At 43.5% G+C, this 12756-nt stretch overlaps 1 protein-coding gene across 2 annotated transcripts in view; it reads left to right on the top strand.

Moving 5' to 3' along the window:
- Positions 1-660: 660 nt before the first annotated feature.
- The window catches only part of FAM204A (family with sequence similarity 204 member A), a 30916-nt gene continuing 18820 nt past the window's right edge, over positions 661-12756 (top strand). Inside the window, exons 1-5 of one of the 2 annotated variants that reach the window (XM_084774042.1) lie at positions 661-776; positions 6315-6562; positions 6953-7040; positions 7161-7191; positions 7377-7476. In XM_084774042.1, the coding sequence (XP_084630168.1) occupies positions 6320-6562; positions 6953-7040; positions 7161-7191; positions 7377-7476 (462 nt within the window). In that variant the 5' untranslated portion in view covers positions 661-776; positions 6315-6319. Of the gene's footprint in view, positions 777-939; positions 1080-6314; positions 6563-6952; positions 7041-7160; positions 7192-7376; positions 7477-12756 lie in introns of those variants that run through there. The other variant, XM_084774041.1, reaches the window with a different exon arrangement.

Below are 12756 nucleotides of genomic sequence, written 5' to 3' on the forward strand. Positions count from 1 at the left end.
TTATCCCTGTATTTTCTTATATAGCCATCACAAGAAAATAGGAACATACTTAATCTGATTATAAAACAGTACTTCAGAAAATGGCGGCACTTCTGAATTAGTCTTGTTCTCCGCCCCATCTTATTGTCTTCACTCCGTGATGTTTTCTGGCCTTTTCCTTCATTACAGCCCCCCGCCCCCAGCCCCTCATCAGGATCTCCACACCGTGCCAGCCTGGTAAACAAACTTCTAACTAAAGGTACTGAGGTGGATTCTGTCAAGCAGATGCTTAAGTGCCTGGAGAACCAGAATCAGATTCAGAATTGCTTGAGGCCTGGAACACAGTGCACACTCAAATATACACAGAAAGAGAGAATGAGGGTGGGGGTGGGGGATGAAGGGAGCCAAAGAAGAATCTAGGATCCTCTTTTGCGTGAACTCAGGTGAGCGTCGAAGTCAGCCCGTTCCTCAGCCAGACGCACCAGCACCGGCAAGGAATGAAGAAGGAACGAAGATTTAAAAAAAAAAAAAAATCTCTGGGTCAAAGGAGAAAGAGAAAAGGGGTGGTGGTGGTGCCTGTGGACGGGAGAGACCGACCGGAAAACATCAACAAAACCAGCCACACTGAGCCAACGAAGAGTCCCCGCCCCCAGGCCGTTGCCTTGGCGACCGCAGAGCCATAATGGCCACATCCTATTGGCTGAGCCGCTGGAGCCAATGAGAAGGCGCGATGTTGGCGGGGTTCTAAGATGGCCGCCGGGCCGCTGCTTCCTGGCCGGTAAATTCGGCTTTTCGCGGTTCGGCTTGTCGGCGGGTTTCGCGGCGGGCCGGTCGGGTTTGGGTTCCAGGGCGGTGAGGGTAGCGGAGGAGGCTGGGCGGCCCGTCCTCACAGCCCCTCCGTGGGGCCCGGAAAGCCCTGCGTTCGGCTCCCAGGGGGCGTCGCGGCCAGAGAGGCCGCTGTCCCATCCCAGGCTGGCTGCGGTGGGGACCGGCAGGCGTGGGCTGCTGTACCCGGGGGAGCGCCTTCGCCTCGCGGAGTTCCAGGTGGTCGTGGCCAAGGTGTACCTTTTTAGAGCCAACCTCTCGCAGTCTCGCACCTTGTAAGTATTTGCGCATTGGGGTGGGTCGCATAATTCGGAAATCGTTCAATACAAGGTAGAGAGGGGTCTGGGTGGGTGGGGAATGGTTTCCAGATCTTGCCTGTAAACAATGTCGTAATTGAAACTCACCCACCGTTGCAAATAAAGAAATTTTGCTATATGAATAGTTCGTGTAGAGTAAATCCGAACTCTGGCCTTGTGTTTTCTGTGCCGTTTGAGAAAAAGAAACACATTTCCTAACAATAAATAAAACATTTACTTTAACGTTGGTCTCCTAAGCCTAAAAGTACGTTAGTTAATCCCAAAGTTCAGGCACTAATTAAATACTTTATTGTGCTTTTATAGGTTAGAGGACGGCGGTTATAATTACTTTCTGGATAAGATTGAAATTAGATGTCCGTGATTATTTAAAATCGAATACAAAAATATGTGACATAAGACAGTCACTGATGTAAATGCAGTTTAAATTCTGGCGTAGTAGAGATAGGAAAAGCTTATCTGTTGAGATGCGCTGATTTTATCCTTTGGGCACTGGTTGTAGACAGTTGCGTGGTCTAGAAACATATTTCTCAGATCTCTAAATGTGACTCTCAGTATGTTACGTAGTATAATACTTTGCCTGGTTTTTCATATGCAAAAAGTGCAGAAAATTATTAGAAAAAATTTCAGTCCTGTAATCACTTGTTTCGGCGCCTTTCCCTAATATTTGTTTCCAAGAATTCTTCGCCAGCTTTGCCCTTTAAAAGCGTATAATTTAAGATCACAATGATTTAGGCAAGTGTAAAAAGAGTTGATGTTAATTTCAAGTGAGTGTTGTGATGAGGATCTACTCCTGCCTCTTGGTTGCGTGTCATGACCTGGTTTGTTTTTCTGCTACTTTTGTGTCTTTTTTGTAACTGGATTTTCTGCCCCTTTTCAGTGGCCTGAAGAGCCTGTAAACACTGGTCATCTTGTGAGGGAGAGGAAAGAAACTGCATTTACTTGGCTTTTAAAAAGACTGCTTGATTGAGAGAAAATAGGTTATTACAAAGGGAGGAGCAGGCAGCTCTGGGCATGTGGGATACTGACAGTACTAAGATCATTAACCTTTTAAAGGTGATGCTTCTCAGTGGAGGGTGATCAGACCTTCATTCTAACGCTTAGCAAGACTGGAGACCTAGCTTGCTCAGCTGTAAGTCACCCGAGTTTCAAGACTATTTGTGTATGTATGACTAGTGGTCTTCATACAAACTACAAGTTTTATTATTCAGAGTTGGTATCTCTGTGTGTGGTTTCTGTATTTTGAGAGATGGTATTTACTAAACCATTTTTTTTTTTCTTTAATGCGATGTATAGTCAGCAGCTCTGGGAACAGGTGAGGACTAGTGCTTCACTGGACTTATGTTTTCTCACCTAAAGGTAGACTATACTGTGCCATGGGGGGGGGGCAGGGGGTAATAAAATAAATCAATTTTAAAAACTGGTAACTAGCTTCATGACTTTTATCATAAAACTTGTAGAAAAAAGAAAAAAACATAGATTCCCAGGTGCTGAACCACTTTGTTTTAAATGCATTTGTTCTCTGCTCAGGAATGGCTGTGGTTGTTGTTCAGGGGGGTAGGGTGGGGGGAATCCTCTTTATTTAGACTTAGAAGAATAAGTAAATACGTTCAGTTCATAGCAATGATGTCTGCCCAGAACTAGCCCATGTGTCCCGTTTGTATACAGCACAGTTTGCTGATGGGATAAACAGCAGCTGCAGCAGGGATGGAGGTGTGAAGTGGAGGAGGTGACATTTGAGACTTTACAGAAAAGGGGGTGATGCCTCAGTTACAGATTTTCCTTGTGGATATCATGGTTAATTAAGTATTTTTAGGTTATAGGCTAAAAACGGAAATCTTCCAGATGAATTCATCGCCTGTGCTATGGGCCTGGCTATAAAATACATAGAAGAAGAATTGAGTTTCTGTTTGTTTGGTATTCCACATCTTTTGAAAATGGCTAAATGAACTTTCCCAGAGATTCGTTTAGGATTTTCTGCCTTAAGATAAAGACATATACCTGGAAAGGAATGGAAGAGACATTTCAAAGAAATAGTCACCCTCAGAGAAGCCCAAACAGGAGGAGCAGGGAGCCCGGCGTAGTGTCCGTCGGGAAAGACATGAATGGCCATGGCCGTATGTGCTAGGAGTAGAAAGACAGCATCTTCCAATAGGAGTCCAGGGCAGAAGGCACTGAGCAGCCGCTCCATACTGGCTGCTTTACAGCTGAGCTGCTGCTTAGCTGGACAGCTCCTTTCTGCGGGCTCATCACCAGCAGTCAGTGGGCACAAACACTCATCCCCTTATGTATGTTTTTGTTTTTTCTTTTTGTTTTGTGCCACCCCCAGCCCCCATGCCACAGGGAACAGAGGTAAAATATATATACCTTAGTTGAATTTTGTAGTATGGACTTGGAGGTTCTTTTAACTTTTCTTCTTTCTTCAGGTACATTTAAGAAACTATCAAGCCAGGGAAATACCATATTAAGGACAGTTTTGGATGCCATATCACTAGTAGATAAAAGTAATTTTAAGAAACTTCAAAAATTGGAAACTGGATAACTGCCTGAGAACTGATGAGGGAAAGCCCTCGGGGTGGTGCAGACTGCTGTCTCTGGGGAAGCACATACCAGTGTCCAGAGTGCAGACCGTAGAGCCCTGACGCTCCACAGCAGGTCTGCTTGTGGGGGCCAGGCTGAGGGACAGTTCCTTGCCGTGGTGTAAGCATGGTCCCATGCGGCTCTGGCTCTCTCCTGGTTTGTGTGCGTCTGGCCTCAAGCTCTCAGAGAGTGTCTTGCATGCAGTGAAAATATCCACGGCAGTACTATTTATACTAGGCCCCAAGCATGCTTTAAACATGTCTAAAATGTGTTACAGTTTTAATATCCTCAAGTGGATAATGAGCCCAAAGATGTTTTGGACACTCTTACTACTCTGCTGTCCTTGCTGGCATATTCTACAGTATCCCAGCCTTTAAAATTTACAGACCAGCTGGGTGCAGTGGCACATGCCTATATTCCCAGCACGTGTTGAGGCACAGGCAGATGGAGTTCTGTGAGTTTGAAACCAGCCTGCTCTATAAGTCCAGGACAGCCAGGGATACACAGAGAAACCCTGTCTCAAAAAACAAATAACAACAACAACAACAACGAAAACATGAAATCTACAGACCAAATGTTTAGGGTTAGATGCGAGGTTTTATAAGGCCAAACATATAATTTGGGGTCTCTACTTTGAATTGAACTTAAATTCCGGATAGAAAATTACACTCCATTGTTAGAGAAGACCTTTATAAATAAAGAACATTACTTTTGAGTTCTATTAATCATTTGGTAATCTGCCTTTTGTTTTATTGCTTTAGGCCAAGTACAAGGTTTATTTATAGAAGCTTTATATCAGACTGTGGAGATCAGGGAGGAACATGATTTGTATCAGTTGATAAATGAAACACCACAAATACTAGAAACTTCAAAGGTATCTTACAGATCCTTCTATTTATTATTAGGGGTGATAAAAATGCATTTCATGGCTATAGAAATAATAGCAAGACCCACTGAACATTTTCTTTGATGCACAGTTCAAATTTATTTTTTAAAAAAAGAGGCTTTTCAACCCCAAACATTAATTGAGCCCCTGTAACCTCCTGAATGATTGTTGTATCTTATTTAATTCTCAGTTAAGCAGTGTAATTATCCGGTGCTACAGATGAACCCAGGGGAAGGTTATTACCAAAATTTTGGAACTATAAGACGCACTCTGTTTTTAGAGCAGTAAAAGAAGAAAAACAGTAAAAATAGCAATCAGATCATAAGGCACAACCCACACACACATTTGGCCGGGGGGGGGGGGGGGGGCAGGGGAGGGAGTGGATCTTATAGTCCGAAAGATACAGTAAGTGACTTCCTTCTGCTTGTGGTGGAACTGCAGTCAGGGGTCTAGTTGGATCCTCTTAAAAAGCCAAGAGACTGGTAAACCGTTCTTAAAACACAAAAATAAGCACTGCTTCTTTAAATCTGAGAGGAGGCTCTTACAAGAAAGTAGAGCTCTATAATTCAGAGAAATGCAGCATCCCTGATGCCTGTGGCCTGAAGAGGTTGCGGCACTCAGCAAGATTGCTTTCTGTTAGCACTTCTGTCCCTTCTGGCTCACGATGAGTCATGAGGGTCTAACTCACGTTTTATGGAAAAATAGGCTGTACTTGGAGATCAAATGAAGCTTTCATAATCTTTGCACATGATTACACTAATTCTGAAAATTAGTCACTTTCATGAAACTTAATGGCTGCACCATTGTTGAGATAATGCCAAACACTATGCCGCTTCTTGTTAGTCAAGAAAGCTGTGTGCTTGTTAGATTTAGATTTCTATTTCACTTGGTTTACTTTAGTAAATTGTAAAATTTAAAACTAGTGTTATTTTCTACCACCACACCTTTTATTTGTTATTAATATTTTATATTATTATATGTGTATGGGTGTGCATGCCATAGCACACAGGTCAGAGGAATTGCCTTTTATCTACCAAATGTGTCTGGAGCGCAGGTCACAGGCGGGGTGGCAGGGGCCTTTACTTGCGGAGCCATCTTGCTGGCGCATACTACTACACTCTTTAAAAAATACATTCACAACTTTAAGTTGTTTTCTTTAACTGTTTTCCTGCTTCTTAGACATCAGCCCTTTGGATGTTACTTGTGCTTCAGTGCAGACAGCACAGCCACCTCTGTTTTGTTCTTTCCTGGGTGCGGTGTGCAGCATGGTGTTCTGAGTCTACCCTGGCAGTGATGCGTGAGCGCAGACTGAGGAGGCTGGAGCCGGAGGCCTTCAGCACCCAGGGCAGCCTGCACGCCATAGCGAGGCCCTGCCTCAGTAGAGAGCAAAACAAAAGAAAAGCGACGTGCTTGAGCTGTGGGTGCTGCTTTACTGATTCTCTTTTAGGCAGAATAATCCATGGTTCAGAGAATCCAGGTTCTGTTTATCTGTAGGTATAGATTACAACATACTTAACTACTTTTAAACTTGGTTTTTTTCAGCTTAACACAACTGATTTTTAGCTGTTTTATATGAAGGGTTCATCCCATTTTAGGTTTTAAAATTGAAATTGGCTATTTCTAGGTCATTGGTAGACATACTGGTCTCCTGTGTTACCTGTTACTGGTATTAAAATAGTTTCCATGGCTACTACTTGAGTTTGAATTCATCTTTCCCTTTCTCCTTCTAGAAAAGATGTGGAGTGGGCTGTTACCTCCTGGGCTGAGTGAAAGCGATGTGGAGTCACATTCTGAAGAGGAAGCCACGCTAGAGAACCCAGAACGTTCGGAACTCCCCTTCCAGGAAGATGGACAGGCGGACGGCAGTGGGAAGCCAGGGACGCCAGGCTGCCCCGCAGGCGAGCCGAAGGCGGAAACAGAGACTGACACAAATGCATATGAAAAGTGTCCTTCTGGGATCCCTTTAGACATGTGGAACGTAGGTTTCCCTTGTTGTTAGGACAGTGTGCTGTGACCTCCTGTGCAGGGGCAGCAGACAGCAGAGGGGCTTCAGAGTACTTCCTCTCCTCTCTGAGCCACTTGGCTACTTTGGTTCTAGGTTAATTTTACGTAAGTAGAAGTCAGCCCTTCATAGGGTTACCTACATTACCTAACATGATGAGTCAGTGAGCGTCATTCGCTGTTACCAAGCAGCTTGACTATCCCAGTTCAGCTGAGAGTGTGAGGCTGGAGTATCTCAGGAGCCGAGTCCCATTATTGGTGTCTTCAGAAATGGCAGAACATAAGGATTTTATTTAACATGTTTGTTTGTTTTTAAAATGTATGATTACCTTCAGCACACACGCACACTTTTTTTCTTTTTACATAGAAATTTCAAGAATTGCATAAAAAAAATTCAGAACAGAAAAATTCAACATCAAGATTCAGACAGAAAAAAAGAAAACGCTCCAAAAAAGGTGTTTATTTTTAAATTTAGGTTATTGTGCTAACTCTTAAGTTGATTAATTAATTTTTTAAAACATGATTTTGAAATAATGGCTGCATAATTAAGTATTCACACTCTAAATTCCTTTCAGGAAAATCGAAGGATGAAAAGGAATGTCACAGGTAGGTAGGACTTAAAATAGTTACTATTTAGTAGTGTTAAGGAACTTTCTAGATTGCTGCACTACTTTTGTAATGATCAGACATGAGAAGTAGTCACTGAAGTGTAATTATTGCAACCATTTAAAAGCAGTCAGAGTAAAAAGAGGTGTAATTTGTGTGCACAGACTTAATTGCTCTTCTTGCAGTGAGCAGTCTTCGAGTGAAGGCCAGTGGAAGGAGCTTACTCAGTATTTTGGAGCCAATGATAGATTTGAACCCCCAGTTAAACAGAAAAAAGTTGAGAAGGTAAGAGCTTTCTCATAATATTTGTTATATCATTCCATCTTAGCTAACATGATATATTTTGATTAGCCTTACCTAAGATACTAGTTCATTAATTCATATAATTAGAAACTTAAGATGTCCTGTTGTGTACCAAAAGATGCTAAATAAACAAGTAGGTATGTAGCTCTAAACTATTCAGAAGAAGAAGTTGTGAAAATACTATAGTGAGAGTCTCACTCTTTTTGCCTTGGGTGGTAAAAGAAGGCTATTCTTCTAAGAGGCCATCTCACTGAGACTTGGTCTCTGGGAGGCTCCCGAGGCACAGTGAAGACTCTAAAGGAAGGGTTAGTGCGAGACCTTCTGGGGTTGGTGAGAAGGTTGGATAGGCTGGAGTGGAGTCAGCAGCTCACGGCTCTAGGTAGTCTAGATCATAAGTGGGCTGAATTTACAGGGCACTGGGCCTTTAAGAGAGCAGCATGATCTAAGCCGTGTTGTAGAGGTGCCGGGCTGTTGTGTGGAGAGTAGGCAGATGGTGACTAGTGAGTGCAAATGAGCAAGCACCAGGTAGAGCTCGGCAGTGCTGTTGAAGGTGGAGGGCAGTGTGGGTGCTCTGGGGCTAATGTGACAGCAGAACTGAAGGTAGTTAGACTAGAACCCACTCAGAATCCACTTGGATGCAGCAGTGTTCACCAGAAAACAAGAACAGAGTGAATACTGTACTGGGGTCGGGCTCAGAGCGCTGTCTGAACTTTAGGTGTGTACTTGTGGCTTTTGATCTCTAGAAATTAGAAAAGTGTTGTTCTCTCTACTTCCTGGGGTCACTGGCCACTAGTCCCTCGGAACGAGGGAGAAGAAGCGATAAACTGGGCGTTTGGTGGTCTGTGAGTGGGAATGGAAATGACCTCCTGGGACCAGCTGTGGGGAGGCAGATCAGTTTTGTTCAGGCGAGCGAGGAGGGTTATGTAGACCTTCGGGGAGGGGGCTGGGGAACGCCCAGGGAGGGCAAATGTCATTGGCTGAAGGGCCAGGGGTCTAGATACCTCATTCCAGTAATCCCAGGTGCTTGTGGACCAGGTTCTGTCTGGAGGAAGGGAGTGGGGCCTGTAATTTCCCTAAGGTCGGGGAGAGGGGGTGGGGCCTGGGATCCCCCAGGCAGAGAAGAGGAAGCCTCGCTGGCAGATGGAGCCCTCCACTTTGCACCAAGCTCAGGACTTTCTGCTAAATGGCAGGCTGCGACCTTAGCAGCAGAGTTTCTTGACAGAAAAGGACCTATCACAACAGAACTTTGTTAGTGATATATTTGGAGTTTTATTCTGTTTGAGATGAGGTCTTGTTGTATTGCCCAGGCTAGTACAGAACATCTGATCTTAATCAGGTGACCTTCTTGATTCAGCCTAGGAGTAGTTGGGGATTATAGTAACAACATACTTCAGTGGCTTTTTCCTCTGGTTTTGCAGATGATTCTTAATTCCAAAATAGCCCCTATAGTCATAACACTAAGTACTTGGCACTAACTAAGTTCATTTTCTGAAACTCCTATTACTGAGCAATAACCTTTAGGCAGATATAGAAATAATCGATTTTATACAAAGATCAGTGATAGAGTTGCAAGTAAAATCTTGAGTCCTAAGACACCATGCTGAAGTTCCCTGAGCTCTCTGTGGAAGGGTAGTGCACTGCTGAACATGTTTTGTCATGATCTTGATCCTTGTAATTCATGTGTGCTGAGAGAAGGTCATATGACTTTGACTGAGGCTGCTCCTGGCTGCCAAACCTGTCCTGAAGCAAGAGGGAGATCTTGTTGGCTGCCTTGGGCCATGGGAGTCCCAGCCACTGACTGGATTGGTGGTTCTCAGCCCGTGGGTTGAAACCTCCTTTAGGGTCAAACGACCCTTTCACAGGCTTCACCTGAGACCATCAGAAAATGTAAAAATTTATGTTACAATTCATAACAGTAGCAAAATTACAGTTATGAAGTAGCAATAAAAATGATGATGTGGTTGGGGTCAGCACAACATGAGGGGCTGTATTACACGGTCACAGTGTTAGGGCGCCTGAGAGCGCTGTGCTCCTTGATCCTTCAGAGTGTGAATGGGTAACAACCTTTTTAGACATGTGAGTTAAATGAACTTTGATTTTCAGTTATTTGCAGTATTTATTATAACAGTATTGATTTCAGAGTGTCTAGTTGATAAGAGGCATAAAATGAGCTTTGAAAGCAGAAATTAGAGAATAAGTTTTCACAACCTGTTGAAGTCAGTTGTTACCCTACATTTGAAATTATACAATCTCAGTACTGGCTAGCTATAGCTAGCTTTTATTCATGTAGAATCTAGAGTTTACATGGAGTTACAAGGATTCTTCGTAATATCGTTTGAAGAACTCCATCTTAACCCCTAACACTTTGTCTCACATGCCTTACATGTATTCCAGAGAAGTCAGAACAGCGGTTAAAAGCGTAAAGTCTAAGAGAACTTGTGGAGTCTGCAGTGCACCCATTTTGTAAGCTTGGGCTCTTTTTCTACAGATGTCCCTCTGCTTAAGTGATGGTGAGGAAAGTTACAGGCCTTGTAAGGAGGGAGCCTTGTTAGCCAGGCGTGTGTTTGCCAGCGCTGACTCCTCCACAAGGAAACACAAGCGTGAGGCACAGGAAGGCTGCGGGGCGGCGGAGTTACTTCAGCTTTTCTTGGGCGTGCAGTGCATGGCGTGCCAGCATCTGCACTCCCTCTTCAGTGGGGATCATGGCCTCTACATGATGCTGCTTTTGCTGCCCTGTGAGTTCAGCAAAGTAAATGAACAAACAAAATGTAAAAGCAGAATGTCCACATCGTCAGCCCAGCAGATAGTTAGGGATCTGGTGAGGACGACAGACACGTGGTGCAGTGTAAACAAATAGGGTTTCCAGTCTAGTGTCTTATGCTCTGAGCAGAGGCTGATCTGTTACCAGAAAGTCAAGAACAGTAAAGCAAAACAAAACTTCTTAATTTCATGTCTGTCATACACACCCCCTCAGAGTCCAGCCAAGCAGAGCTGTTGCCCAGCCCAGAATGTGTACTGTGACACTGCTGTCACCTGCTTGCCAGACAATACAGAGAGCCTTGCGTGCTTTTAAAATATAGTCTTCCTAATATCCATCGCTGTGTTAAACTGTTCTTTATATTACGTGCAGCTGTAATAAATATCAATAATTTTGTAATCAAAACGTAATTCTTTTAAATCTGTGCGGGAATTTCTGTAGAATAAATTTTACTCATTAATTTCGATATATATATATATATATATATATATATATATATATCAAGTATTCCATAGCTGACTCAGTTTTATTAGTTGCCGTCTCACTGAACTAGACCTGGGTATGTCAGATGGGCACTTGCCATGAAAACTACAGGTGCTTTATTTTTTAAGAATTACTGTCTTTGATCTTTGTTTAAAGTTGTCCATGAGAGGAGACTGCTGTTGTATAGATTAGTTTTTTTTTTTCAGATTTTTCCTTTTGTGTTTCAGAGTACTTTTTCCACTTAGACCTGTCTGTGGAACTCTAGTACATAGAGCAGATCAAATCCTGACTGCCTGAGTGCACTAGAGGGAGGCGCAGGCTAGGGGGGAGCTTCGTGTGGTGCCACGAAGGCCTCCTGAGACCGGTCACGGTGTTTTCCTGTACTCCCCACCATGATCTCTGTGGTGAGGGCCAGTGTTAACCTCACAGACTACATGAAGTAGTACTTAGGATGACTTGCCTTAAAAAACAAACAGCAGATAAGATGTAAGACTTGAAACTCAAGTCATTTATTTGGTCGCCAGTCTGAATTTTCTAAAGTAATAAGGAAGTTTAGCTTTTAGCTAACTTAAATTTTATATGATTTATATATATATATAATTTATTAATATATAACTTATATTTGTATTTAAATGTTGCTCCTTTCTCTTCTTTGTGGAGAAATTGTCTCATTTTGCTCCTAGATATTTAAATTCAGTCATAATTAAGAAAATTTCAACAGATAATTTATTTTTAAGGATTGAATATATTGTCCAAATAAACATTTAGCGTGAGATTGGTGTAGAGACACATTGTGATGCATCTGGACTTAAAGAGCTTTAGTCACATATTAAAAGACTCTGCCTGTGTGCACGTGTGGGCTGAGTCTCTGTCGTTAAGCCTAGTGCCTGTGAAGCCCGGTGCCTGTCTGTTGTCGTGCCGCCCTGACGTCTGTAAGACAGCTTTACTGATGAGAGGCCGCTGTTGTTTTATAGGAACCTTTTGTGTGCTTGTTCTAGGCAAGATCTCACTACTAGCCCTTTGGCTGTCCAGGAGCTCGCTGTGTAGACCAGGCTGGCCTTGAACTCACAGAGATTTGCCTGTCTCTGCCTCCCTTTGCTGGGTTAGGCATGAACCACTATGCCCTTCAAGGGCCTTGAATTTCTGATCCTCCTCTATCCACCTCCCAGATGCTGGGATTACAAGTGTGTGCCACCACCAGCCTAGACTAAACGCAGTGCTAGGGATCAAACCCAGGGCTCAGGTATTTTAGGTGATACTGCTAAGAGACGTTCCCCAGCCTGATTTCAGTTCAGTGTGAAACTTCACCTTTATTTAAGCTCAGCAATTCATAGGAGGTTGCGGGACAGAGATGTCCCCTCTGTTTGTGACATTCAGTGCTGAGCTATAGCTCTGTGTACCAGAGGGACGTCGACAAGTTGATTCAGTAGAATGGTCCAACATGTGGACTTACCCAGGTCCCGGGATCTGTGGGTCTCTCTGGCCTAGGTAATTGGAAGGGAGCGCAGCTGCTGTGCATAGCATGTGTGGCAGCCTTGGGAGAGGATTAGTGGACAGGTTATGAAGGTGAAAGAGTGGAGCTAGTCTGGGCAGTTGCCTGAGTAAACACTGAATTGAGGTATCCGGCTACCTCAGACTTTGTGATACAAGAAAATTGAATTTGATACTAATGTTTACTTCATCTGTCTCAGAGGCATTTGAGGAAATCTCTGTTCTTCAAAGGGAGTAAATGCTGTTGTATTAGCATTTTGTAAATAAATAACTTCATTCCATTATAGATTAAATATGAAGTTCTAAATGGAGACTCTGCAAACTTCTACTTGTACTACACTCTGAGAGCCCAAGATAAAGATACCCCTGAGCCCTGAAGAGTACAGAGGCCAGAAGAAGTGTCAGACCCTCTGCAGCTCAGGTTCCAGGTGGCTGTGAGCCACCTGACACTGGTGCTGGGATCTGAACTTGGGTCCATTGGAAGTGTAGCAAGTGTTTCTTAACTGCTGAGCCATGGGTCCAGCCTCAAG

Source organism: Acomys minous (assembly GCF_964271855.1).
Source record: "Acomys minous genome assembly, chromosome: 2".
Classification (NCBI taxonomy): domain Eukaryota; kingdom Metazoa; phylum Chordata; class Mammalia; order Rodentia; family Muridae; genus Acomys; species Acomys minous.